A 23,103-nucleotide genomic window follows, 5' to 3' on the forward strand; every position below is an offset into this window, starting at 1 on the left:
AATGCAGTTGGAGCGGAGCAAATAAAAAAGTGGTCTGCTCCAATCCTCTGGTTTAATATCGTTTTCAAATTATTCAAAATGCAGCGCTGCTTTCTGGAATACATATCGACCGATAATTACTACTGAATGGTACAGCCGGTAAACGGAAATGATGTAACCCGTAAGCATTACATATTTATTTGTTTCTATACTTTTTCTTTAAGCAACATGTTGAGGTGTGTATCAATTCTCTTTTCTTATAAAATATGTGATAAATTAATCGGCAAATATAACCTGTACGAAGTGAAATATACCGTGTAACGTGGAACATTTCTCCCGATTTGAATTCAGAACTTTCATCCACTTTTACTATTACTTTATTTAAAGATAATGACATTGTTATACCATAAGGTACTTATAGCCGATATTCCAATGAATATTCAAAGCACATTTACGTCTTTTTAAACTACTTTGAATAAATGTTCTTTCTCATAATTCTATTATTTACTCAATAACTATAAAATAAAGTGACCAGACGCATTTTAGCCCTTTGTTTCGCATTGAAAAGTGTCCCGCAAAGTGCCGCAAAGTGTCCCGGATTGGACATGTTACCTTTTACATTTTCGCAGTGACATAAAGTTACTGTTTCCTCTACTTTTTTTCTTGTAAAAAAAGAAATATTTTTAATTTCGTTTCAATGTATCACTTTACAATCACAAGTATGTATTTTTAAATATAAGAAAAAGATCTCCTCACGGATCTGTTAACCCCCTTTTTTTTTGCTTGCTTGCTTGTCCCGCATTGGAACAGAAAATATCTGGTCACTTTACTATAAAATCACTGGAGAATAAATCTTAGAATAGTTTCTAATCGTGTCTTATTATTATTTCTCAGGACGAAGAGAATGGCCAAGAATAAACCGCAGGATAAGCTGGCAAAGATAAAGAATAAAGTTTCAAGTTCTACTGCTGTAAAGAAGGAAAGGAAATTCAAAATGCCAATGTTAAATACCACAATTACAATCTTATGTATCGCCGTTGCTGCCTGGTTTAGTTACAAAGGTTATCTCGAAACCAGAGTGAATACTCCGTATGATGTAGAAAAGGTCAGCTTTATTCTTATTTTTATTACCCACTATTTTACACGATATAACGAGGCTAAACATTTGTATTATTACCATATGAACCACCGTCGGATTTGCTACGATTATTAATAGTCTCTGTTCTCTCCAAAATAGTTAGTTACAGCTTCTGGATTAGACATCCCGGACAGATATTGGGGCACATATCGGCCAGGTGCTTATTTCGGATTAAAAACGAGAGATCCGCATTCATTGGTAACAGGATTGATGTGGTACTTCCCACATCTGCTGCGGCAAGATGGTAATGGCCTTAGGCATTGGTGCGAACAGGGCGACAAATTAGATAGGTAACTATATTCTACATACTCTATATACGTGTGATATTTATCGTCGAAATTTGACTTAGATATGCCTGGATGGAGCACGACGGAAGGACTTTCGGTGTCCAGGAGATAGTGGATAACTCGGCTGTTTTAACTACTTCGTTTGTCAAGAGACCTGGCGGCAAACACGGCGGAGATTGGACAGCAAGGATCGCCGTGACATCTGAGAATGAAGTAAGAGACGGCGAAGAAATCTCATTGCTCTTTTACACTGCCATAGAAGAGAATACTAAGGGATGGATTAAGGCAAATCTTGGCGATGAGAAGCGTATAACAGGCGTGGAAGGAAATACTCAAGGTTTAGGATCGTTTAAAATAAATCTGAACGTGATACAGGGAAACGTGGAAGAGCACTCTTTTTTAGCGACCATTGCGCCTGGTTTAAGCCTTCTAAGAGAAACTGTTCTTCAGAACCTCAGGGTAGCGTCTCATAAAGGAGCTACGAAGAAACATATAGTCTTGGCGGGCGAACAAATACCGTTGTCCTCGGATGGAAGAAGGAAAGATGCGAATTTCATTGTAACTCAAATAACGGGGAGAATACCTTTTGCAATTGAAGCCTATTACGAGTCGGGTAGTTTCATTAGCAGAGTGGACAAATTGACTGGTGAAAAGTATGAAGAGGCTTTGGGGAAGCAGCAGAAATTATTTGACGAAAAGTTTGAGGAAATATTCAAGTTAAGATCGAAGGGTTACGCAGACGAGGAGATTATATTCGCGAAGATGGCACTGTCGAATATGATAGGCTCTGTAGGCTATTTCTATGGGAACTCGCAAGTGCAGAGCGAACATACCAAAGGACCTGTGCCTTACTGGAAAGCACCTTTGTACACAGCTGTACCTAGTAGAAGCTTCTTCCCACGGGGCTTCCTGTGGGACGAAGGTTTCCATGGTTTACTTATCTCGGCCTGGGATTTGGAGATTGAGCTGGATATTATAAACCACTGGTTCGATCTGATGAACGTCGAAGGCTGGATACCGAGGGAAATGATTCTGGGTCAAGAGGCTTTGGCGAAAGTACCAGATGAGTTCGTAACTCAGATAAATACAAATGCCAATCCACCTACGTTCTTCTTAACATTGCGTTTCATTCTTGAACGAAATCGCAAAGAAATATTAGAGAAGCATTTCCAATTTCTCGACAGATTGTATCCCCGTCTACAGGCGTGGTTCAATTGGTTTAATACAACACAGATTGGAGACATACCGAGTACATATAGATGGAGGGGAAGAGATGGAATTACTAATAGAGAATTAAATCCTAAAACGCTCACGTCCGGATTAGATGATTATCCAAGAGCTTCTCATCCAAATGTCGACGAACGACATGTTGACTTACGCTGTTGGATTGGATTTGCTGCTGATACTCTGTTTCAGATTAGCGAGATCTTAAACCAGCCTGCTGACAAGTATTTGGAAACGTACCAATATTTAGCAGATAACAATTTGTTAAATAAGCTTCATTGGTCCCCAGACACGCGAACTTATGCTGATTTTGGGCTGCACACAGATAAGGTGTCCCTGCGGAGACCAACTCCACCCCCGAGATCGCACGCGCAGTCATCAGAAATGATACGACTTGTCTTGGAAGATCCAACTTTGAGATATGTTGACACGTCCTTCGGTTACGTTTCGTTGTTCCCATTTATCTTGCAAATCATTGACCCGGAGTCTCCGCAGTTGGGCAAAGTACTACAAGACTTAACGAATCCTGCCCTTCTCTGGACCAAATATGGCTTGCGCTCGCTTGCGAGGACATCGCCGTTGTATATGAAATATAATACTGAACATGACCCGCCTTACTGGCGAGGAGCTATTTGGATGAACTTGAATTATCTAACGGTGCGAGCAACGCACTACTATTCCAATATTCAAGGTCCATATCGAGACGAAGCTAACAGTATCTATACGAATTTGAGGCAGAATTTGATAAAAAATATCATGAAGCAATATAGAAAGTCTGGATATGTGTGGGAGAATTACGGAGATGTTCATGGAGACGGCAAAGGTAGCCACCCATTTAGTGGCTGGACATCTCTGGTTTTATTACTTATGGCAGAAATTTATTAATTATAGAATATTATACTCTGCATAGTCACTTCCAAAAGTATTACTTTATCAGATGGAAAGAATTGGGGATGGGTTTCTCGAAGCGTCGAAATCTTGAAACCCAAGAAAGTTTGGATTTTCGGGAATTCGAAACTTTGCACTTTTTTCGTGATTCGAAAGTTTCGAAGCCTTACGAAGTTTCGGATTTGAGTTTCGAGAATTTGGAAATTAGCTTCGAACCCACCCCTTGGAAGAATCAAAAGACTTTGCCAGTGTTCATATAAATCATGTAAAATAAAGAAATATTTGAATAGTCTTAATGAATTCAGTTGTCAGGCATAAATATGTGATAATATCCATAAAATATATGATTGTTTCTACTACACTATTTCACGGTAGAAAGATTTTGATAAGATACAGATATGTATGTTTTACAAAATGATGCAAGGAGTTGCACCAGGCTGCACAGAAAGCATGTTTGAACACCCTCTTGTAATATATATATATATTGTAAGATAAGTTTAATTATGTATAAAGGCTATTTTAATAGTGATCTCAAGTAATATATTTTTTAAATAACTCGCCGACTACTTCAACTGCGATAAATGTAAGCTAACTAAATAAATATTAAAATAATTCTTTTTTAGTCTATTGGTACATCTTTGGATATCGAGCGTACATTCGCATTTCTCAAGATAAAATGAAACCGAGAGAATTTATATATCATTTTAGTGCAAAATAGCTGAACGCATAAAGAACTTTTAAATCTTGGCTGTGACTCGAGAGAAAATTATGCTGTAATGTTAAGTCTCCTCGAAATAAACGCATTCAAAGTTCTCAGGCATTTTCAATTATTAGGTGTTATCAGGTGTTTTCATTAAAATAAAATTACGCAATAAATGTATATTTGAATATAAGTATTCTAGATTTATTATTAATCTAAAATAGTATCTTAAATTTCCATTTCAAATTTCGAACAACTCGGTCGCGTGGCTACACATTCGAATATGCTATTGGCAATCCTGCTCGCGGCTAGTAAGAAGAAGTGATTTTGTTTCGCTGTCAATAACTCCCTTCAGACCTCACCAACCTCACCAAAGAATAGGTGTGTGACTGTGGGGTTACGGTTGTGAATTTTCAAAGTTCTTACATAAAATAGTGCATTTTTTTAGTAATCATGGAGCCGTACGATGTGATAATTAACCAGCCTGTGGTTATCGACAACGTAAGCGATCCATCAGATTTAATAACCGCTTGACTTTTCACCTCCTTTGTGTCGGTATGTCAAATTGAATCATACCGTAATGTCGGCTCTTAAGTAACGCCAAATATTTCGCACTTTCTCTTAAAAATTACCAACACAAACCGTGTCACCTGTACTCTATAAAGAAATTCCGAGGCAGTCTATTTGGAACACCATTTTGTCTCATGAATCCCTTTTGCCCATGAGAACACTTGGGTGATCTTTCAAACAGCAATAATTCGTGTAATTTAGAATTAACGATAATACGACTGACCCACCTTTCTATTTTTTAGGGTTCCGGTGTAATTAAAGCTGGCTTCGCTGGCGACCAAATACCAAAATGCAGATTTCCAAACTAGTAAGTAGACCTTTCTGTAAGATCTAATTAACATTTGAGACAATGCTCCGTTTGCTTGCGAGTTACCATTAGGCGCAAGGTAGTCTTAAATATTCCGAGCTTCCTTTTGGATTCTTATAAGTTCCTTCTCTAATTTCAAGTAACAGTATTATTGATAGATTGCCCGTTTCGTAGCATTGGCAGACCCAAACATGTGCGCGTTATGGCTGGTGCTCTGGAAGGCGATCTTTTTGTGGGTCCAATAGCAGAAGAGCATCGTGGTCTCCTGTCTCTTCGTTACCCAATGGAACATGGAATTGTTACGGACTGGAACGACATGGAACGAATCTGGTCCTATGTATATAGCAAAGACCAATTAGCTACGTTTAGCGAAGAGCATCCAGTTTTATTAACAGAAGCTCCTCTTAATCCAAGAAAAAATCGAGAGAAGGCTGCGGAGATATTTTTTGAAACGTTTAATGTTCCAGCTTTATTCGTGTCTATGCAAGCTGTGCTGAGTCTGTAGGTGTTCGATCTGCGCTTCGATCTCTGAAATAAGATAATCAGGGAATATTGTAAAATAATTAATAATTAACAGCTTTTATTATTCGAATGTAATAGATATGCCACGGGACGAACTACGGGAGTTGTTTTAGATGCTGGAGATGGCGTAACGCATGCAGTGCCTATCTACGAAGGTTTCGCTATGCCTCATAGCATTATGAGGGTTGATATAGCGGGCCGTGACGTTACTAGGCATCTTCGACTGCTTCTACGCAAAGAGGGCATTAATTTCAAGACTACCGCGGAATTTGAAATTGTTAGGACAATTAAGGAGCGAGCGTGCTACCTCGCCAGTAATCCTCAGAAAGAAGAAACAATTGAAACGGAGAAATTTCAATATATTCTGCCTGATGGAAGTCACTTGGAGGTATGAATTTAAATTGCTAATCGTAAATTAATTTTATTTAGATTTATTTAGCTCTTGATCGTATATTCTCTGTTTTATATTTACAATAGATTGGCCCAGCTCGGTTTAGAGCTCCCGAAGTGCTCTTTAGACCAGACCTGATCGGCGAGGAGTGCGAAGGACTTCACGAAGTATTGACATACTCTATTCAAAAATCAGATCTGGATTTGAGAAAAGTGTTGTTCCAGAACATTGTTCTATCAGGCGGGTCAACCTTATTCCGTGTATGTATGAAATTAATGAGACTCTGTTCAAGTCGATGTAAGTTACATTTATGTAAGAAATACTGTAAACATGTTTCTTTCGCGTCTCAGGGCTTTGGCGACAGATTGTTATCCGAAATACGTAAGATGGTACCAAAGGATATAAAAATTAGGGTATGTAAAACGTTTAATGGATATAGAAATTGTAAGCTTCTACTCTAAACGAATATTTAAATTACAATATGTAGATATCAGCGCCTCAGGAACGATTATATAGTACTTGGATCGGTGGCTCTATTTTGGCATCTCTAGATACTTTTAAGAAGATGTGGGTTAGTAAAAAAGAGTACGAAGAAGACGGTATAAGAGCGATCCATCGTAAAACATTTTGAATTTAATTTAGAGCGATTTAAAATGTTACGTCGAATAATTTAAGTACAACACATAAGTAATGGCACACTCGGCACAAAAAAACTGATACGTACCGTGTTAACCGTGCTCTTCGAATGCTTTTAATGTTGCAATTTTTTAAGACCTCGTTTTAACCTTTTCTTTGAAGTAAAGATATGTTCCAAGGAATCGGGGGATGTGCGCGTTCATTCCATTGCAGGAGAAACTTAACAGAAAAAACGGATGCAATGTAGTTTGTTTTATATTACGATAGTTCGTATAAAATGATTTTAGTACGCCAATTGAGCCGCATATTTAAAATAAAGTTCTAATTGTGTTTTTAAAGAGTATCTATTTATTAAGATTACTTGGAAATGTACATAAAACAATTTCTAACGTTAAATACAAGTTAACTTCTCGAAATGCGGAATGCACGTGGATAAGTCGAATAAAATACAGGATTTATTTATAGATTTCAAATTGAAGCTTTTCATTTTGGAATAACGTTTTTACCGGTTACATAATTGTTCTTTTCTTTTTTATACTATTTATATAGTTCTATTATATTCCATACAGTAGAGAAATCCATTTTTATTAAGATAAAAATGTGGCGCTTTATTTAATCAATTTGAAATTATAGATGGGATGATGTAATTTCTATCTACCGTAACAATTTTGCAAAGTATTTGTAAATATGTATGCTTTGGTAAAATAAATCTATAAACTCTTTACACGTATACAATGGTTACATCGATTTTTATAATCATTACATAATGATTGCATATGCATACTCGACGGTTTCGTATTTAATAAGTAGATTGCAATTAATTAAATAGCGATTACCATAAGATCGATGCTAATTAACGGTAACTTGATTATAAAGGTACTAAAGGAATGCTGCAAAAGTTTACGTGCGTTTGTATATTTATTAACTGTGATACAATTGCCGGGGCTCAGTTAGTTTCTAACGACCATGTTTATTCTTAGTATTCATCCTTACATCTGCAGACGGATATCCGTAATTGTCATGTACTCGTATAAGCACACTAATTATACTTTCTTGTCACATTCAAATGAAACTGGAGAATCCTAGTTACGCAAGTTCAAGATGTAAAATTTCATTCGAGCGGCATGAATTGTATTAAACAGTATTGTATAATTAATATATGTAATATTTATACCTTTCATTTTTAATGGCTGTATCTTTATTTGTAATAAAAACATGCATTATTATTTATTATCGATGTAAATCTTATTAGATAAGGAAATTTTATCGTGCACGTGTAGACACATACACACACACACACACATTTACGGTATGTAGCATGCGAATTGATGCGAATAATGGCGACGTTCGTAGTGTCGCATCGTTTAATAATATTGTATCGGCAAACAAGTTTCCAGCTAGTTTTACAGAACGGTGTCAACTGAATATTGAATAATATTGTTTTCTGGTCTTTAATAATTTTAGTCCGCAAATCTGGATGAAACTAGGGAGAAGATGATTGCCGCCTCAGAACCGGTGGTAAGTTACGCATTTTCTAGGTTAGAATGCGATCAGATTTTTAGTGTAAATTACTTTTATAATTATTTAATGTTGTTCGCCAATAAGTGGCGAATGTGTCAAGCAATTATTATTTGAATTCTGGGTGTCTCTCAAAGGAATATGCTCCGGGTGGAAGACAAACAATTTTAAGGCACCCCGAACCTGTGATCAGTCAACAAGTATTAAACACTCAGACAGCTGTGGGCGAAAATATTTTATTACGGAGATTTAGCCAAGTGAATATCTCTGAGAGATCACCGGTGAGCTGTCGATCTTATTTATCTACATTTATTAATGCCTCAAGCCTCTAATAAAGTAATCGAATACGCAGAAAGAATTTTGGATCGTACGCGAGAATGAGACGTGCGGCGAAGAAGAATTATATTGCTCGGGCAAAGTTGCGATCCATTCGAAGGGTGATCAAAGCACCCAAATATTACAGACAACTTATACCTGCGAGACGGATATTAAACACGCTTTGTGGTGCAAGTTCCATACCAGTATTCCTGATCATTTAGGCAAGGAAAAGGACACAGAAGACGAAGAAGATAGCGAGAGAGCAGTAGAGTGTATTTGTTTAATCGATTCCTATACTCTTAAAGTATTCACAGAAACTGGGGAACACTATGTATCTAGTTTACAATTTCAGGTAAAATTCTGATTCAGTTATTGATCGAACCGAATGTCTTTATTATAAATCTATATATAGTTGCATCGTGATTTAGGTATCTGCCGTTTGGCCAACAAAGTATGGAATTCTGTTAGAAAAATCACAAGTTCCTTCGTCGGAAACAAGGTGCTTCTCTCGTCTTTTGAAACAGCCATAGGTTTTAGGAGGTGAAGTGCATTAATATTATGATTAATGTCTGTAGATACTACACAGCGTTGGATGGAAATAGATTACAATCGCACAGCGAAACAAATTTGCCAGTGGCATTTTCTCTTATGCATCCTTTGGATGAAATTTGCCCTGTACTAATCAAGCATGGTAGTATTTACAAAGTCTGTTATAATATTTAAGATTAAAGGGGTATTCTCGTTTAGAAGTCCAATTTTTGTACACAATTCCGGTTGTTCCGCTGATCCAAAACGAAAGAACCAAAAGGATTCTTAATCAGTAAGAGTGTGGCTATAGCCGGTAGCAGATTTATGAAAATAAATTAAAAATTAAAAGTTTGTTTACAACTTACTGAAATGTTAGCAAATACGTGTGGATAATGCTTATCGGTAAAAATTGCGTAGTTTTTTTGTGGATCGTCCCTAAAGAGAATAGAGGATCTCGTCCCTCTAGACGAGAATACCCCCTTAAAGGAAATAATGTCTGCACGAGAATAATGCATTTGCAGGAAACATATCGTACATGTACGATTCGAACCAACAAATTGTGTTTACTAGCATCGAACCATCTTTGGCCGTGATATATGATACGAAGACTGGATTACATTCTGTGTATAAAATACGTAAGGCTTTAACGGACGAATGCCAGTTAGTTTGTGGAAATAGTGATACCACTCCTAGTATATTCAATCAGTCCGCAAGTGCGTCGCCATTGAATATTGGAAGTAACCTTTCGCATAACAAAAGCTGTACAAACAAGGGACATTTAAGTATATTCGGTAAACACACGTAGTTACCGGATAGAACAATTCCTTGGAACTTTGCATCGACCAATATATTTACGTTTCAGGAGTACCAAATCCTCAATTAAGTACTCTGGGACTGGGAATCACAAATAGTCCCTTTGGCTCTCGATCTTCTTATACTACTACTGGCTCGGGAGGACCGTCACCTTCTCAACAACAGCCACAGCACTCGAGATCTCAGAGTCCAATGGCAACTATCTCGCGTTGCCAATCTCCTACTCATTCTGCTTTCTCACCTTTACTCAGTGCTCCAGCTACATCAATTATTCATCACAATAGATTACACCATACAGTCATGGCTACTGCATTAAGTCATACGCAAAATAGCAGCATTGATAGCTGCAGTAATATACAGCTGCAAGATGCTATTACGCCAAGTAAACCTCTGTACCCTGAAATTTGTCTGGATCACGTATGGACTGAGAATATTGGAATTCTAAAGTAAGTGTTATACGTGACATATACGTCATTTTCGGGAATTTTTTGTGAAAAATGCGATGCATGTTTCATGCAACTATTTCCTTATTTTAGAAGTACATATGTACAGCAACCATCAGTAATTTTGTTATAGGAAAATATTAATCTTTTTTTTTCAAGGGACGTTGCATGTAGTCAGGCATCTAAAGTCTTTCTTTCGTCAGACCTGGTTGGGCAAAGTTATTTATGCTACTTGGTTCCACATCGATCCCAATTGTTTCTAGTGAGGCTTGAGAAAACCAACAAACAGCAACAGATTATCTTTGGCATGGTAACAACTATCATAGCGAGGGATGCTGTCAGTGTGCCAGTTAGTATAACATGTTTTTTCCGCGAAATTCAATCACAATATTGTACGTATAAAATAAACCATTCTATTCTAGAATCTGCATATGATAGCAACGATGGATCTATCTAACGGAGTAGTATTATATTCTGGCGTGACTTGCGTTGGGAAGTTACACGTAACCGGAATACTTCCGAACTTAACCGGCTGCAATTACTTTTTATCCAGTATTACTCACAAGTTGGGCTCGCCGTTTCCGCGACGAAGTTCACTGATTTCTCAGAGCTGCGCTGCTTCTCATGATATTAAGTTCGAGGAAGGAATGCACTTACTGAGCCCAGTCGGCGGGAATTGTGCGAGGCCGCCTATGCTGTTAGAGAATTCTTTAATTGATTCTAATTTCCTTGGCCTGAAAGAAGCAGTGGGGAATAAAGTAACTTTAGAATATGGAAATAAGAATTACTTTCGAATAACGTTGCCAACGTCCAGTACTTCTCCTTTAGGTAAACATGAATTTCATTATGTAATTACTGCTTAAGCCTTAACGAATCGATTGGCAAGCTAATTTGGATTTTTCAGTCACCAAATGTCTGCAAACATTACGAAGTGTCTTACAAAAAGATTTGGCAATGCAGTTGCTAGTGAAGTGGTACGGAGCTCGTAATGCTCCTGGGCCTCAAGACTTCTCGCCAGAACAAGAATGGTACCTTTTCCTTATAGTTCTCTTCACGTTATTGGGATACGAAGTGGAGAAGTTACAATTAATCCAGAAAACCGAGAAGGACCAACTCGCTGGACGTAGTAGTCCTATGGTGATGCCGAAAAAGCAGAAGACGAACAATTCTGGGTCCAACGATGATTGGATGTACATGGTGCATTCTATCAAGAACGGAAGCTCTCACGTTTTCATTTCGAACGTAATCGGTCTTCAGAAAACATCGAGCGCACTCCAAGCGCCGGTACAGAGTATCCCAGAATCTAGTAACACGGGGAAAATAAATGTACAATCTATTTTATTTCCGTACTTTCCTGTCGTTCTATTCTCATTGCATCTTTTATACGAAGAATTGAAGTTGAACAGCGTCATGTCGGAAAGCTTGCCTTTGCTCGCAGAGCTGTTGCATCAATTGAGCATAGACTTAAAATTCGACATGTATACTCATCATTACTTTCTCGACTTCCCGTCTCTCTGCCACTTAAGAAACACGGCGTCTCAGATCAGCGAAGCAGACTTGCAGAAGATCGCCGTACCGAGTTACGTTTTACCGAAGCCATCGAATATTTTTGAAACGTTGAACAATCTCCTGAATACGATAGAAGTGGCGCCGTTTCCTTATTTGAGTCAAGTGAACCCACGGACGAAGAACATAGTTTACTTAACGGCACTCATAGCAAGCGAGAGCGATGCTAATGCGCTAGACATGGATAAATTCGTGAAGCACATAGTACCAGCCGGTAGTCGGGTGGACTTTCAAGAAAGTGGGAATAAACACGAGAAGGAGCTATTTAAAAAGATCGAATATTCTACGATAGATAGAATAGTGTTATTGTACCACGAAATGGGTATGACCAAGAAGGATCTCGAAATGTTACCTCCTGGCGTGTCGTTGCTATTAAAGGACGTGATGTACAAATGCAGAGAGCATCCTCCGTCAAACTGGCCGAAGGAAGCATACGAATTAGTAGATCGTCAAGACTTAGCTGCGCTGAACAAACATTTAAAATCGTCCGCGTTGAATCAGCACCTAGAGAACGAAGGGAAAAATTATTCGATCAAAGATCCGGAACAGGACGATGGCATGGAATTCGACGACGCTGTACTAAAACTGAGGTTCAACAAAGATCACAGGGTGGCGGAAGTCCGGAAGCTTCTCAATTCTTCGAAGCCAGTGAGAATAGCGATAGTACAGAGGCCGGACGTGAGCGATCATGAATTTATAGAGGAGCAGGAGAAACACTTGCATGCTCTGTGCACGAGAACAATGGCACTTCCAGTAGCCAGAGGCATGTTCACTTTGAGAACTTCCACTCCCATTATCACGGAACAGTTACCGATCCCTCGGCTCTGCCTAACTGGAAAGGCACCTCCGCGTGGGACCACGGTAGAACTAGCCCACATAGACGTCCCGCCGAACATGAATCTGTGGCCATTGTTTCATAACGGTGTTGCTGCGGGCCTTCGCATCCATCCGGATGCCTCCAACATTGATTCGACGTGGATCGTTTATAATAAACAGCAACAAGGAGAATTTGGCATCGAACATTCCGGGTTCTTAATGGCTCTCGGTTTAAACGGTCACCTGAAGAACCTAGCGCCTTTCAGCATGTACGAATACTTGGTTGAATGTCACGAGGCTACCAGCGTTGGCCTTCTACTAGGATTATCCGCGACGCACCGTGGCACGATGAACGTTTCTATGACTAAACTGCTGTCGCTTCACGTGGAGACGCTACTACCACCGACGAGCATCGAATTAAACGTCCAACAGAACGTTCAGGTGGCTGCTTTAATGGGAGTCGGCTTGGTCTACCAGGGCACCGCTCATAGGCACATATCGCACGCTCTGTTAGCAGAGATCGGCAGGCCTCCGGGGCCAGAAATGAAAAACTGCGTGGACCGAGAGTCTTACTCCTTAGCAGCGGGCCTGGCACTGGGTCTAGTGGTGCTGGGATGCGGAGGCGGGCCGGATTTAGCTAATATACCAGATACTCTACATTACTACATGGTCGGAGGACACGTCAGACCTTTCATCGGAGCGCAGAAAGACAAGTACAAATCGCCTAGTTATCAAATAAGGGAGGGTGATTCTATAAATATCGACGTGACCAGCCCTGGGGCAACGATAGCTCTAGGTCTCATGTATTTTAATACAGGAAATCGAGCGGTGGCGGAATGGATGCAAGCTCCCGAGACTCAATACTTACTGGACTTCGTACGACCCGATTTTCTGTTATTGAGGATATTAGCGAAATCGCTTATTCTGTGGAATGAGATCGAACCGACAAAATCGTGGGTCTCTAGCCACGTTCCTAATATTGTTTATAAGTATAGATTCCAGAAGCCGAATTCTGAGATAGCGCAGAACGTAGACTTGGAGACAATGAACCAAGCTTACTGCAACATTATCGCGGGAGCCTGTATGGCTTTAGGGTTGAGGTATGCGGGCACCGCTAACAAGAATGCTTTCAAGACACTGTACAACTATGCGCAGATGTTTACAGCACTGTCGCATAAAACTATTGCTGAACTAGCTGGGAAGTCCACCATTGAGACCTGTTTAAACGTCACCTTACTCTCCGCCGCTGTTGTTATGGCAGGAACTGGGGATTTAGAGATCATGAGGATATGCAGGCACGTGAGGACTCGCGTGGGGCCTGCGAGCAGTGTCGTCACGTACGGCTCTCACTTAGCGACGCATATGGCCCTTGGTCTTCTGTTCCTTGGAGGTGGGAAGTACACTCTTTCCAACAGTCCTAGCGCGGTAGCTGCGCTTATAATCTCCCTGTTCCCAAAATTCCCGACGCACAGCAACGACAACAGATATCACTTACAAGCGCTGAGGCATTTGTACGTGCTGGCTGCTGAACCGCGCGTGGTTCTGCCTAAAGACATTGACAGTGGCCAATATTGCTACGCAGCGGTGCACTTAACGTTTGAGACTGATAAAGAAGCTGACGGGCAGGATCTGGTACTACAAGCACCGTGTTTGCTACCTCAACTACGTAGCATTAAAACAGTCGAGCTGAAAGACGAACGATATTGGACCATTATTTTTGAGAAGGACCACAATTGGCAACAGCTTGAGAACGTGCTTAAGATGTGCAAGCCCTTGGACGTGAAGCAAAGGGCCGGTTGTTTGCCGTACATAGAGGACCCTCATGGTTTCAGAAGCTTAATCGCTCAGACATTAACAACGGAGAATGTTATTGCCTGGGCTGCTCGACCTGAATACGTTACTTCCTTCACGAATAATAAAACTGTCTTGAATATAGTAAAGTACTTTCTGCAGTGGCCCAAGAAGTACAAGATCAAGGACGAGAGTAATTTAAACGCGCAGTCTGATGGTAGTGCGGCTCAGAGCAGTTTTGTGCGTCAAGATGTAAGCGGCATGTCTGAAAGGACAAGCTGGAACGAACCGTCGAATTCTGCTAATGATAAAATGGAAATTGCGGACGCACCGTCTAGTTCGAAGAACACTAGCTACTTGTGTAAACTCGAAGGAGAGCATTCCGAAATGACAGAATTCGAAAAGCAATTCTTACATACCTTTGCTATAATTGTTTATGAATGCGTGATAAAAGACAAGGTGACCCTTCTTCCGTTGTGGGTGAATCTGGTGAAGAGTATGGAGATTATAGAGAAAGAGCCGAACAGCTTCTCCATATGGCAAATGAAGCTAGCTTTCTCTCAAATATTGAAGAAATCCTACAGGGAAAATAAAAATCCACTACTTAGCGCAGAAAGTGTGCTTGCTATTAAACAGAGGATCTCGTATATCATGGACGATTGGGAGCACGGTAATTAATTGTTACTCCTTTATACTTTTCATCTCTTTGACCTTTTAATATCTCGTACTTTTATGTTACAGATCTGAAACCGTACATTAAATCTTATTTAACTACAGGAGAGATACCATTCGATTTGACGCTGTTGCGCAAAATGTGCTCGTACTTTGTATTTTACGATATACCTCATAAAATGGATGACCATGCAATCTGTAAGTTCATTCCTTCACTTATCGATGCAGTTTCATGTGAACTTACGCTTAATGTTATTCAATTTTCAGTGGTATCGTTGCTGAAGCCAGAAATAAGATCTAGAATGCCTAATACCACGTTGTACAAATTGTATAAAATTTTTAATGATGTTACATAACTCGTTGAACAATGGTAATTGGTTTTTGTGCATAGTATTAAAGGAAAACATCGACCATTAAGTTGAATTACGTTTGTACATTCTAATTGAAAGAGCATAGAGAGCATAGACTGATTTTTCAATTCATTTTGTTATGTACAGAGCATGATGTAGGTAATCTATTATCTTATTCATAATGTAAGGCGCTTGTAAATAAGTTATCAGGTACTTTAGTAGAAAATTAATATATTATTTTACATACTGTGACGAACATCATTTACAATACAAAGTAATACAAAGTATAATTTCACATTCTTTCATAAATACGCACAGAAAATATAGTATATTTGTACAGCAATTTCAGGACTCCGATTCAGGTATCCCTTCTTTTGGTAAATATATTCCTGCGTCTATTGAACCATAGAGCTGGAGACTTGAAAGTCATCTAACTTTAAATTCATATGCGAAATGAACTGCGCCTTCTATAGAACTGTTCTTCGTGTATAATGGGAGTGCCAGTCATAGTGCATATTAAGTTATCAACCATTTCGCCGACGAAAGTATAACAGTATAAGCAACCAACCAAAATACCTCCGAGATGCCCAATAAATGAAGATTGCGGAACTAAAAGATGAATTAAGACTAACTCGACCCAGACAGCGATTTTACTAGGAACTCTAAAGCCACCAACGTTTTGAATTCTATCTTGCTCTTCGCAAACCACGATCACTTTCAGTGCGAATAGAACGGCAGAGAAGCCGATAGCGCACTGCGTATAGTACGCATAATCTCCAGTTACTTGCATTAATGCGTAGCCCAAGGATGTGTACATAGCGCTGCATCCGAAGGCGAGAATAATCAATAAGAAGCCAAAATTCATCGTACCGTACATGGGTTCTAAGTACGAGCCTTTCAGGATCAAGGACACCATGTTGTAGTACAAATGCATGTCCGAGCCATGTTCAAAGTTCGATACTATAAAGGACTTCCAATCGTGGTGCTTAAATATCTTTATCGTAGATATGCACACCTCTTCTGCGTTCCATGGGACTTTTATTACGCCGACATATAGCAAAACCTGCAGAAAGAAAGGTTTGTTTCCTGTATTTTATTGCAGTGTAATTATTTCGCAGATTGAATTGTGATTACTTACTTGTCCAATGATCGCTAGTAAAGTAGCCGGTGGGATTTTATCTAAACCGAAATTGAGGGCTTGCATACCCAGCAAATAAATGCCGTACTGCAAGCCCTGTTGCCTCCTTTGCGCGGGCCTCATGTTTTACCACAAATTCAATGCTGTGTCAGTGAAATGCTCTTGTTAAATACACGGAAATTTCTTCCACTTGTCTGCGTGCCACGCGAACGTTTAAAAACTCGGAACATTCTGGTTGTCAGTGAAGTATGCAGGTTAAACGTCACGAAGACGGAATAAGAATGGAAATATTACCGTGACGAGAATTCATCCTGGCCCAACATCTAAATTATCCCTGTCATGCCCATCCGCTACGAGCAAAAACGTTCACTGGCATTTAACCACGTCACTTCTTTCGAAAGTAAAACCACGTGAAACGCCGATGGGAGTGATGAAATGTCAAGGTGGGGTTGAATCATATAAAACTTTTATTTATAAAATAAATATGCAAATTACATGAAAGTCGTAAATTTATTTTCACGTATTAAATTATAAAATCAATAAATAGCAGGGGTGATTTTTAGAAATTATAACATGTATATATAAATGTGTAGGTAAATATATGTAAACATACATACATATACGCACATATGATTCATAGCACGCGATATATAAATATATATATATGTGTGTGTATATATATTTTTACAATTACTGGGGTAGTTGGCTTTTTACAAATTAGTGTCTAGACGAGTAACAAGAGTTGTTAATAAATAGATTGTAAATATGGTAAACAGAAATCGGTCCGGAAGGTTCAGCTTGAGAAACCAGGATTAGTGTGTTCTATGATGCATCTACGACAATAACGCTTCACTGCCCTGTATCCGACCCATGTGACCCTGGGACACTCGCCGATATTGAGTTGCCTCAGTCCCCGTACATAGTATGCCAGCGCTTCTAATCCAGCATCCGTAACACGATCGCAACCGCACAGGGATAATTTCTTTAAATTCGGACATCCAGTGGAGAGGGCCTCGAGAGTCGCATCGCCGATGTCACACTTTCCTATATCGAGAGCTCTCAGCCGTGGACATCCACGCGCCAGAGCCAACGTAGCACTGTCGCTAAGTGCTTCACAGCCACGAGCATTCAAATACCTTAGTTTGTAGCAGTGCCTGGCGACCACCAAAAGGCCGGCATCTGATACGCGATCACATTTTCCTACCGAGAAGTACCGCAAGGATGGGCCGAGACGCGCCGCCAGCTCGCGTACTCCGAAATCTGTGATCTTGACGCAATCGGAGACAGACAGCTGCCTCAGGCTTCCGCAATAGGAAGCAATTGCTACGAGACTGGCATCAGTTATTCGGACGCATCGTCGTAGATATAAACAAGCAAGATGCGGCATGCGAGAGAGCGTCAGCACTAAGCCGGAATCCTCCACGCCGTGGCAATCACTGAAATCTAATGATTGTAATTGCAACGTCGTTATTCGACTGCACGCCCTTGTCACGCCGATGCATCCTGTTAGGTCTAATTCCTTCAAGTGTATACAATTATCTAGAATGGCAGTCACGTTCGCGTCTGTGACGCGTCGGGAGTGTCGTAATACTAAGGAAGTTAAGCTTAGAAAGGGCAGCTGGGCGAAAATCCCAGCCAAGCCTACAGCACCTTCGAGCACCAGTCGACGGATGCACGAATGGCATCCTCGTCTGGTCAAGGCGTTCAACGCGATGCTAGCGTTCTGGGGATAGCGCACTTCCACTTCCTTCCAGAGAGACGGGTGCCACGCTATCTCCCAAAGGCGTCTACATGTTTGAGCAACGGCGCAGAGATCTCTGGTGCCTAGCCAGCTAAATATCTTCAATAGCAAGGCGTCGTCTAGCTGACATAGATCTTTAATGTATATGCATTTCTGTTGCGACAATGCTTGTTGTCTGAGCGGGACAGATATGGCAGCCGATGAAGACGACGAGCGGCAGGTGTTGTTATCCAAAGTATGATATCCTAAATCAATCGCATCCGAGGGTGGTCTGCATAGACCCACTTTCTGCGACGAATATACAGTCTCCCTTTCAGAGCTGCTCTTTTCCCCAAAGGATGGAAGGAGTAACGGGCACGATCCATCCATTCCATGCTCTGTACTAAATCATAGAAAAAAATGAACAATACATTTGTAAAATGTGGGCAGGAGACGCTTGGCTTTATTTTGCGTCTTAATTAAAGTATTTCAAGATTTTAAGTTTGCTCCAGCCTATCCTGTTACATAAATTCATATTCTTAGGCGATACTTGTATCTTTAAGCAGGACTTCTAAGAGCGAAGTATTCAACGAATGAAGATAATTTTTAAAAAAAACAGTCCCAGCATTAGGGATTAAATTTCGCGGGCATATCGACATTTAATTAATTGATTTTCCCGATGTATAACGAACGCGGAGCACAGTGCCTCGCGTTAAACAGATTTTCATAAACATTTACTTACTGATGTGCGACAAGCAGTAGAATCAGCAACAATAAATGACATTACGGAGCAATATCGATCTATCTGGCATTGCCTCCATTTTGATCTTACATTCCAATTCTCGAAGCAGCTGGAGATCGCAGCTGTTTTTTGTAATATAATTAGAACACATTAACGTATCCGGTGATATTAACTAATACACATTACTCGGAATATTTTACTTATAAAGTTCGAGCAAGAAGTCGAAGCGAAAGTATTAAATTTGATGCATGATATTTATAAGGCCCCCAGTACTGTCGATTATTCCCCACTTTTTAAATGGGCCCTAAAGACGATTCTCACGGATCGACTAAATTATTTTCGATCTGCGGGTAGGAATTTAAAAATTCGCGATGCAATACGAAGTTATATTACTCGCGATCGATAATAATTAAGGAGTTTTATATGCGCTTCGTGTTACTTCTTTTAATGATCCACATAAATAATTGTAGTCCTCTGTGACGCTCAATTGATCGATGCCCTTATTTATGCAACGAGACTCGTGTAAACTCGCCCTTATATTTTGTTTCTTAGGTTAAGGTTACAGTGCTGTGCGGACAGTTGTGACATGGAGCGTCAAATACAGAAGCTGTATTAAAGTTGAGATCGAACTGTTATAAAGAAATAAGAGCAGAATGGCTAACACCTTAGCCAATGTGCCTGTATCAAAAATCATAAAGAACACGAGTAATTTTGAAGATGAGCCTAGAAAGAAGAGTAGAGAGGATTGGCGGAAAGCAAAAGAATTAGAGGAGGCTAGGAAAGCTGGTACAGCTCCCGCTGCCGTAGATGAGGAAGGGAAAGATATTAACCCGCATATCCCACAATACATCAGTGCCACACCGTGGTATTTCGGAGCACAGGTATGCATTCGTCAAGCTGAGAGTTTGTAAACATTAGTAAACAAACGTACTAACTTTATAATAAAATTTTTCAAGGGACCTACTTTAAAACATCAAAGGCCGCAGCCTGAGAAGCAGAAGCAATTTAGTGGAATAGACGAGTGGTACAATCGTGGTGTAGATGCGTCCAAAGTAATATCCAAGTACCGCAAGGGTGCCTGCGAGAATTGCGGTGCTATGACTCACAAAAGAAAGGAATGTATGGAGCGTCCACGCAAAATAGGAGCAAAATTCACGAACGCAGACATTGCGCCGGATGAATTTACGCAGCCTGAATTGTCTATGGATTACGATGGCAAAAGAGATAGGTACTATAAATGTTCTTTAAAAGCAGGGTAAAGAGCAAGGAAATTCGAGGAGAGAAGCTTAAATGCGGTAGGCCGGAGATGGGTAAAGGAATGCATAAAGGAAAAAAGAGAGGGGCGAGGGGGGACCAGAAGCGTGTTGGAAAGGATTTGGTACCTGAAGAGGAATGGTTATAGCTAAGAAGGGGTTACACAATTAGAGCAGGAGGGTAGGGAAATGTTTGCAATACTCGAAGAGAGAGATAGGGTATTTAAGTAAAAGAGGGAAAGGGAATAGCCAGAGACTGATAGCCAGAGCGAGGTGTGGGAAGAAGAGAGAAGATGCGGACTGTGCAAGAGAGGACCGGGGACTTTGAAGCATCTAATTGAAGACTGCACGGAAACAGAGAGACTAGGATACATAGAAAGGGTATTACAGGGGACAGTAAATGGGAGTATAGTAGAGTGGATGAGAGAGATAGAAAAGAAGTTTAAAAGAAAGGAAAGATGAGTTAGATTGTAGTTTATAAGATGGAAGGTATGTCAGAGTGGATGAACGAATGGAAAAATTGTAAAACCAAGTTCCTTTTCAAGGCCGTTGAGGCTGAAAATAAATCTTATATATTTATTATTTATTTATTTATATATAAGATTTATTTATATATAAAATTTTATGAAATTTTATACGACTACTTTGTATATATTAAGTGTATTTGTTTAACATAGGTGGGCCGGGTATGATCCCTCAGAACACAGAGCTATTGTCGAAGAGTACCAGAAGATCGAGGAAGCAAAGAGGCAGATGCGTGCGGAGAAGTTAAACGCGGAAGAAAACGATGAACAGGACTCGGATAAAGACGAAGATAAATATGTAGACGAAGTTGATATGCCTGGAACGAAAGTGGACTCCAAGCAGCGTATTACAGTCAGAAATTTACGAATCAGAGAGGATACAGCAAAATATTTAAGAAACCTGGACCCAAACTCTGCGTACTATGATCCCAAGACAAGATCCATGCGCGACAACCCTTATGTTGGCACGGAGAGAGAGTTAGTATAAAGCCTGCGATACTTTACACCTTCTATCGCGATCAGAATATGATTTAATTATGTAATCAATTGCAGAGTGGATTACAAGGGTGAAAACTTCGCACGGTTTTCTGGAGACACACAGATGCACGCGAACGCTCAATTATTCGCGTGGGAAGCGCACGAAAGGGGCGTTGATGTTCATCTGCTCGCTGAACCTACGAAATTAGAATTACTTAAGCAGGAGTACGATAAGAAACGTGACGAATTAAAGGACAAAGCTCGCGACAGTATAATTAATACATATGGAGGTGAAAAGCACCTCGATGCTCCTCCAGCTTCACTTCTATTGGCACAGACTGAGCAATATGTAGAATACTCTAGATATGGGAAAGTACGTAGATCTACAAGTTTATGCGTTATTTAAATACGTTGAGCTACAGAGACTTATAATTCACATTAATTTACAGATTATCAAAGGGCAAGATAGGCAAGTGATTCGATCGAAGTACGAGGAAGATATTTTCCCAAATAATCATACATCTGTTTGGGGCTCCTATTGGCAAGCCGGTAAATGGGGATACAAATGTTGCTACTCGTTCGTAAAAAATTCATACTGCACCGGAGAAGCGGGTAAAAGGGCGTCCGAAGCGACATTTGTGGAGAATAAAAGGCCGATAACCGAAGAGCAAAGCCTGGATGAGGAGAAATTAGATTCGGTGGAGGAGAAGTCGGCGACCAGCGATGCATCGTCCGACGAGGAGAAGAAATTGAAAGCAGCGAAGGTGTCGAGATCGTCTAAGAAGAAAGACAAAAGGCGGAAGCAGAAGGAGAAGCGAAAGAACAAGGGGAAACTGGCGAAGGAGCAGGACAAATTGCAACTGGCACTACAGAAAGAAGACGAAACTCGGAAGGAGATGGACGTGTTATTCCAGATAGACGAAAGGAAGCGCCCGTATAACAGCATGTATGAAGCTAAAGAACTAACGGCGGAAGAGATCGAAGCGTTCCAAATGAAACGGCCACGGCAGGACGATCCGATGGCGGAGTTTCTTAATAAATAATCCCCGAAACATTAATGATTCTTCTAATAATTAAGAAATACGAATGCGTCGTTGAAAACAAGTTTCGAATGTTTATGTAGTATTAGGCTTGTATATACGGACTGTAAGTAAAACATATTTTATGCTGTTTAAATTTACATACACTCATTGGCAATAGTCGAAAAACAAAGTAATTGTTTGGGAATTACTCGTATATTCTTTATCTTCCGAGATACATAAGTTGGAATTAAAATTAGCATAAAGAGATAACATTTCATACATCAACAAAGAGTAAGTGCTTTTTCGAATATACTGGTTTAAAGGCTACAATTAATATTGGTCGAAGAAACAAAACAAAAGTTTTGTGAGAAAAGTTAAGAAACATACTCTGCTTGAATTACACTTTCCAACACGGATTTGATCTAATATATCCACTGGGTGACATTTGTACAGTTTCTCGGTCCAAACACGAATCCGCAAGCAGAATTGCTCTATCACCCTGAGTTTTTGTAAAAACATGACTTCTTGTTTTAGAGTAGAGTTGATAGAATATGCCAGTGCAAATAGATATTAAACTTGGGGGTTTTGAATAGCTGTAAATGGCCATCAAAGTTTAAAAAAGTGCCGAGCCACATGGTTTCCTGTACGCAATATTTTTGCATTTTTACGAAAAGTTGTTTATCCAGCCCGAATACGTTACACAGCATCGGATTCTGTAGGCATTTCTGAAGAAGAAACCATCCAGGGAAAGTGTCAGAACGAATTGTTCA

General features: G+C 39.9%; 6 protein-coding genes across 9 annotated transcripts; 4 read left to right on the forward strand and 2 right to left on the reverse strand.

Annotated features, from left to right (window-relative positions):
* Positions 1-25: 25 nt before the first annotated feature.
* On the forward strand, positions 26-4,328 carry Gcs1 (mannosyl-oligosaccharide glucosidase). Of its 3 annotated transcripts, none has more exons than XM_076822146.1 (4): positions 26-160; positions 874-1,084; positions 1,217-1,407; positions 1,467-4,328. In XM_076822146.1, exons 2-4 carry the CDS (start codon positions 884-886, stop codon positions 3,511-3,513), a joined length of 2,439 nt encoding a protein of 812 aa, XP_076678261.1. In that variant the 5' UTR covers positions 26-160; positions 874-883; the 3' UTR covers positions 3,514-4,328. The 3 variants fall into 3 exon arrangements, with proteins under 3 accessions (XP_076678261.1, XP_076678259.1, XP_076678260.1); XM_076822144.1 differs by having other exon boundaries at positions 130-215; XM_076822145.1 differs by lacking the exon at positions 26-160 and adding an exon at positions 222-390.
* Positions 4,329-4,556: 228 nt separating this feature from the next.
* Arp1 (Actin-related protein 1) lies at positions 4,557-7,873 on the forward strand. The gene is made up of 7 exons (XM_076821439.1): positions 4,557-4,717; positions 5,029-5,093; positions 5,268-5,594; positions 5,694-6,003; positions 6,093-6,266; positions 6,357-6,419; positions 6,494-7,873. Exons 1-7 carry the CDS (start codon positions 4,670-4,672, stop codon positions 6,635-6,637), a joined length of 1,131 nt encoding a protein of 376 aa, XP_076677554.1. The 5' UTR covers positions 4,557-4,669; the 3' UTR covers positions 6,638-7,873.
* A 107-nt stretch (positions 7,874-7,980) lies between these two features.
* Shtd (anaphase promoting complex subunit 1) lies at positions 7,981-15,567 on the forward strand. Of its 2 annotated transcripts, XM_076821436.1 has the most exons (12): positions 7,981-8,160; positions 8,298-8,441; positions 8,513-8,830; positions 8,907-8,977; positions 9,054-9,169; positions 9,528-9,797; positions 9,869-10,265; positions 10,422-10,611; positions 10,685-11,090; positions 11,167-15,105; positions 15,177-15,305; positions 15,375-15,567. In XM_076821436.1, the coding sequence occupies exons 1-12, from the start codon at positions 8,137-8,139 to the stop codon at positions 15,461-15,463; spliced, it is 6,093 nt and encodes a 2,030-aa protein (XP_076677551.1). In that variant the 5' UTR covers positions 7,981-8,136; the 3' UTR covers positions 15,464-15,567. The 2 variants fall into 2 exon arrangements, with proteins under 2 accessions (XP_076677551.1, XP_076677550.1); XM_076821435.1 differs by having other exon boundaries at positions 15,177-15,567.
* A 104-nt stretch (positions 15,568-15,671) lies between these two features.
* LOC143373842 (rhomboid-related protein 4) lies at positions 15,672-17,050 on the reverse strand. The gene is made up of 2 exons (XM_076821440.1): positions 16,596-17,050; positions 15,672-16,520 (listed from the first exon to the last, which is right to left on the reverse strand). The coding sequence occupies exons 1-2, from the start codon at positions 16,716-16,718 to the stop codon at positions 15,900-15,902; spliced, it is 744 nt and encodes a 247-aa protein (XP_076677555.1). The 5' UTR covers positions 16,719-17,050; the 3' UTR covers positions 15,672-15,899.
* A 101-nt stretch (positions 17,051-17,151) lies between these two features.
* Positions 17,152-19,332, reverse strand: Fbxl7 (F-box and leucine-rich repeat protein 7). Its single transcript, XM_076821438.1, has 2 exons — positions 19,058-19,332; positions 17,152-18,718 (listed from the first exon to the last, which is right to left on the reverse strand). Exon 2 carries the CDS (start codon positions 18,703-18,705, stop codon positions 17,389-17,391), a length of 1,317 nt encoding a protein of 438 aa, XP_076677553.1. The 5' UTR covers positions 18,706-18,718; positions 19,058-19,332; the 3' UTR covers positions 17,152-17,388.
* Positions 19,333-19,354: 22 nt separating this feature from the next.
* Positions 19,355-22,487, forward strand: Slu7 (Pre-mRNA-splicing factor Slu7). Its single transcript, XM_076821437.1, has 5 exons — positions 19,355-19,938; positions 20,014-20,285; positions 20,988-21,311; positions 21,387-21,684; positions 21,761-22,487. The coding sequence occupies exons 1-5, from the start codon at positions 19,711-19,713 to the stop codon at positions 22,352-22,354; spliced, it is 1,716 nt and encodes a 571-aa protein (XP_076677552.1). The 5' UTR covers positions 19,355-19,710; the 3' UTR covers positions 22,355-22,487.
* Positions 22,488-23,103: the final 616 nt, after the last annotated feature.

The sequence above is a fragment of the Andrena cerasifolii genome, chromosome 10, assembly GCF_050908995.1.
Source record: "Andrena cerasifolii isolate SP2316 chromosome 10, iyAndCera1_principal, whole genome shotgun sequence".
NCBI lineage: Eukaryota > Metazoa > Arthropoda > Insecta > Hymenoptera > Andrenidae > Andrena > Andrena cerasifolii.

Excerpts from the sequence above, each read along its gene's own strand:
- Slu7 (XM_076821437.1), top strand. The coding sequence starts at position 19,711 with ATGGCTAACACCTTAGCCAATGTGCCTGTATCAAAAATCATAAAGAAC. Across the intron at positions 21,312-21,386 it reads TATGTTGGCACGGAGAGAGA|AGTGGATTACAAGGGTGAAA; the intron begins GTTAGTATAAAG and ends AATCAATTGCAG. Across the intron at positions 21,685-21,760 it reads AATACTCTAGATATGGGAAA|ATTATCAAAGGGCAAGATAG; the intron begins GTACGTAGATCT and ends ATTAATTTACAG.
- Shtd (XM_076821435.1), top strand. The coding sequence starts at position 8,137 with ATGATTGCCGCCTCAGAACCGGTG. Across the intron at positions 11,091-11,166 it reads GTCCAGTACTTCTCCTTTAG|TCACCAAATGTCTGCAAACA; the intron begins GTAAACATGAAT and ends TGGATTTTTCAG. Across the intron at positions 15,106-15,176 it reads CATGGACGATTGGGAGCACG|ATCTGAAACCGTACATTAAA; the intron begins GTAATTAATTGT and ends TTTATGTTACAG.
- Gcs1 (XM_076822144.1), top strand. Across the intron at positions 1,085-1,216 it reads CTCCGTATGATGTAGAAAAG|TTAGTTACAGCTTCTGGATT; the intron begins GTCAGCTTTATT and ends TCTCCAAAATAG. Across the intron at positions 1,408-1,466 it reads CAGGGCGACAAATTAGATAG|ATATGCCTGGATGGAGCACG; the intron begins GTAACTATATTC and ends AATTTGACTTAG.
- Arp1 (XM_076821439.1), top strand. The coding sequence starts at position 4,670 with ATGGAGCCGTACGATGTGATAATTAACCAGCCTGTGGTTATCGACAAC. Across the intron at positions 4,718-5,028 it reads AGCCTGTGGTTATCGACAAC|GGTTCCGGTGTAATTAAAGC; the intron begins GTAAGCGATCCA and ends TCTATTTTTTAG. Across the intron at positions 6,420-6,493 it reads CAAAGGATATAAAAATTAGG|ATATCAGCGCCTCAGGAACG; the intron begins GTATGTAAAACG and ends TACAATATGTAG.
- Fbxl7 (XM_076821438.1), bottom strand. The coding sequence starts at position 18,705 with ATGGATGGATCGTGCCCGTTACTCCTTCCATCCTTTGGGGAAAAGAGC.
- LOC143373842 (XM_076821440.1), bottom strand. The coding sequence starts at position 16,718 with ATGAGGCCCGCGCAAAGGAGGCAACAGGGCTTGCAGTACGGCATTTAT. Across the intron at positions 16,521-16,595 it reads TACTAGCGATCATTGGACAA|GTTTTGCTATATGTCGGCGT; the intron begins GTAAGTAATCAC and ends TTCTTTCTGCAG.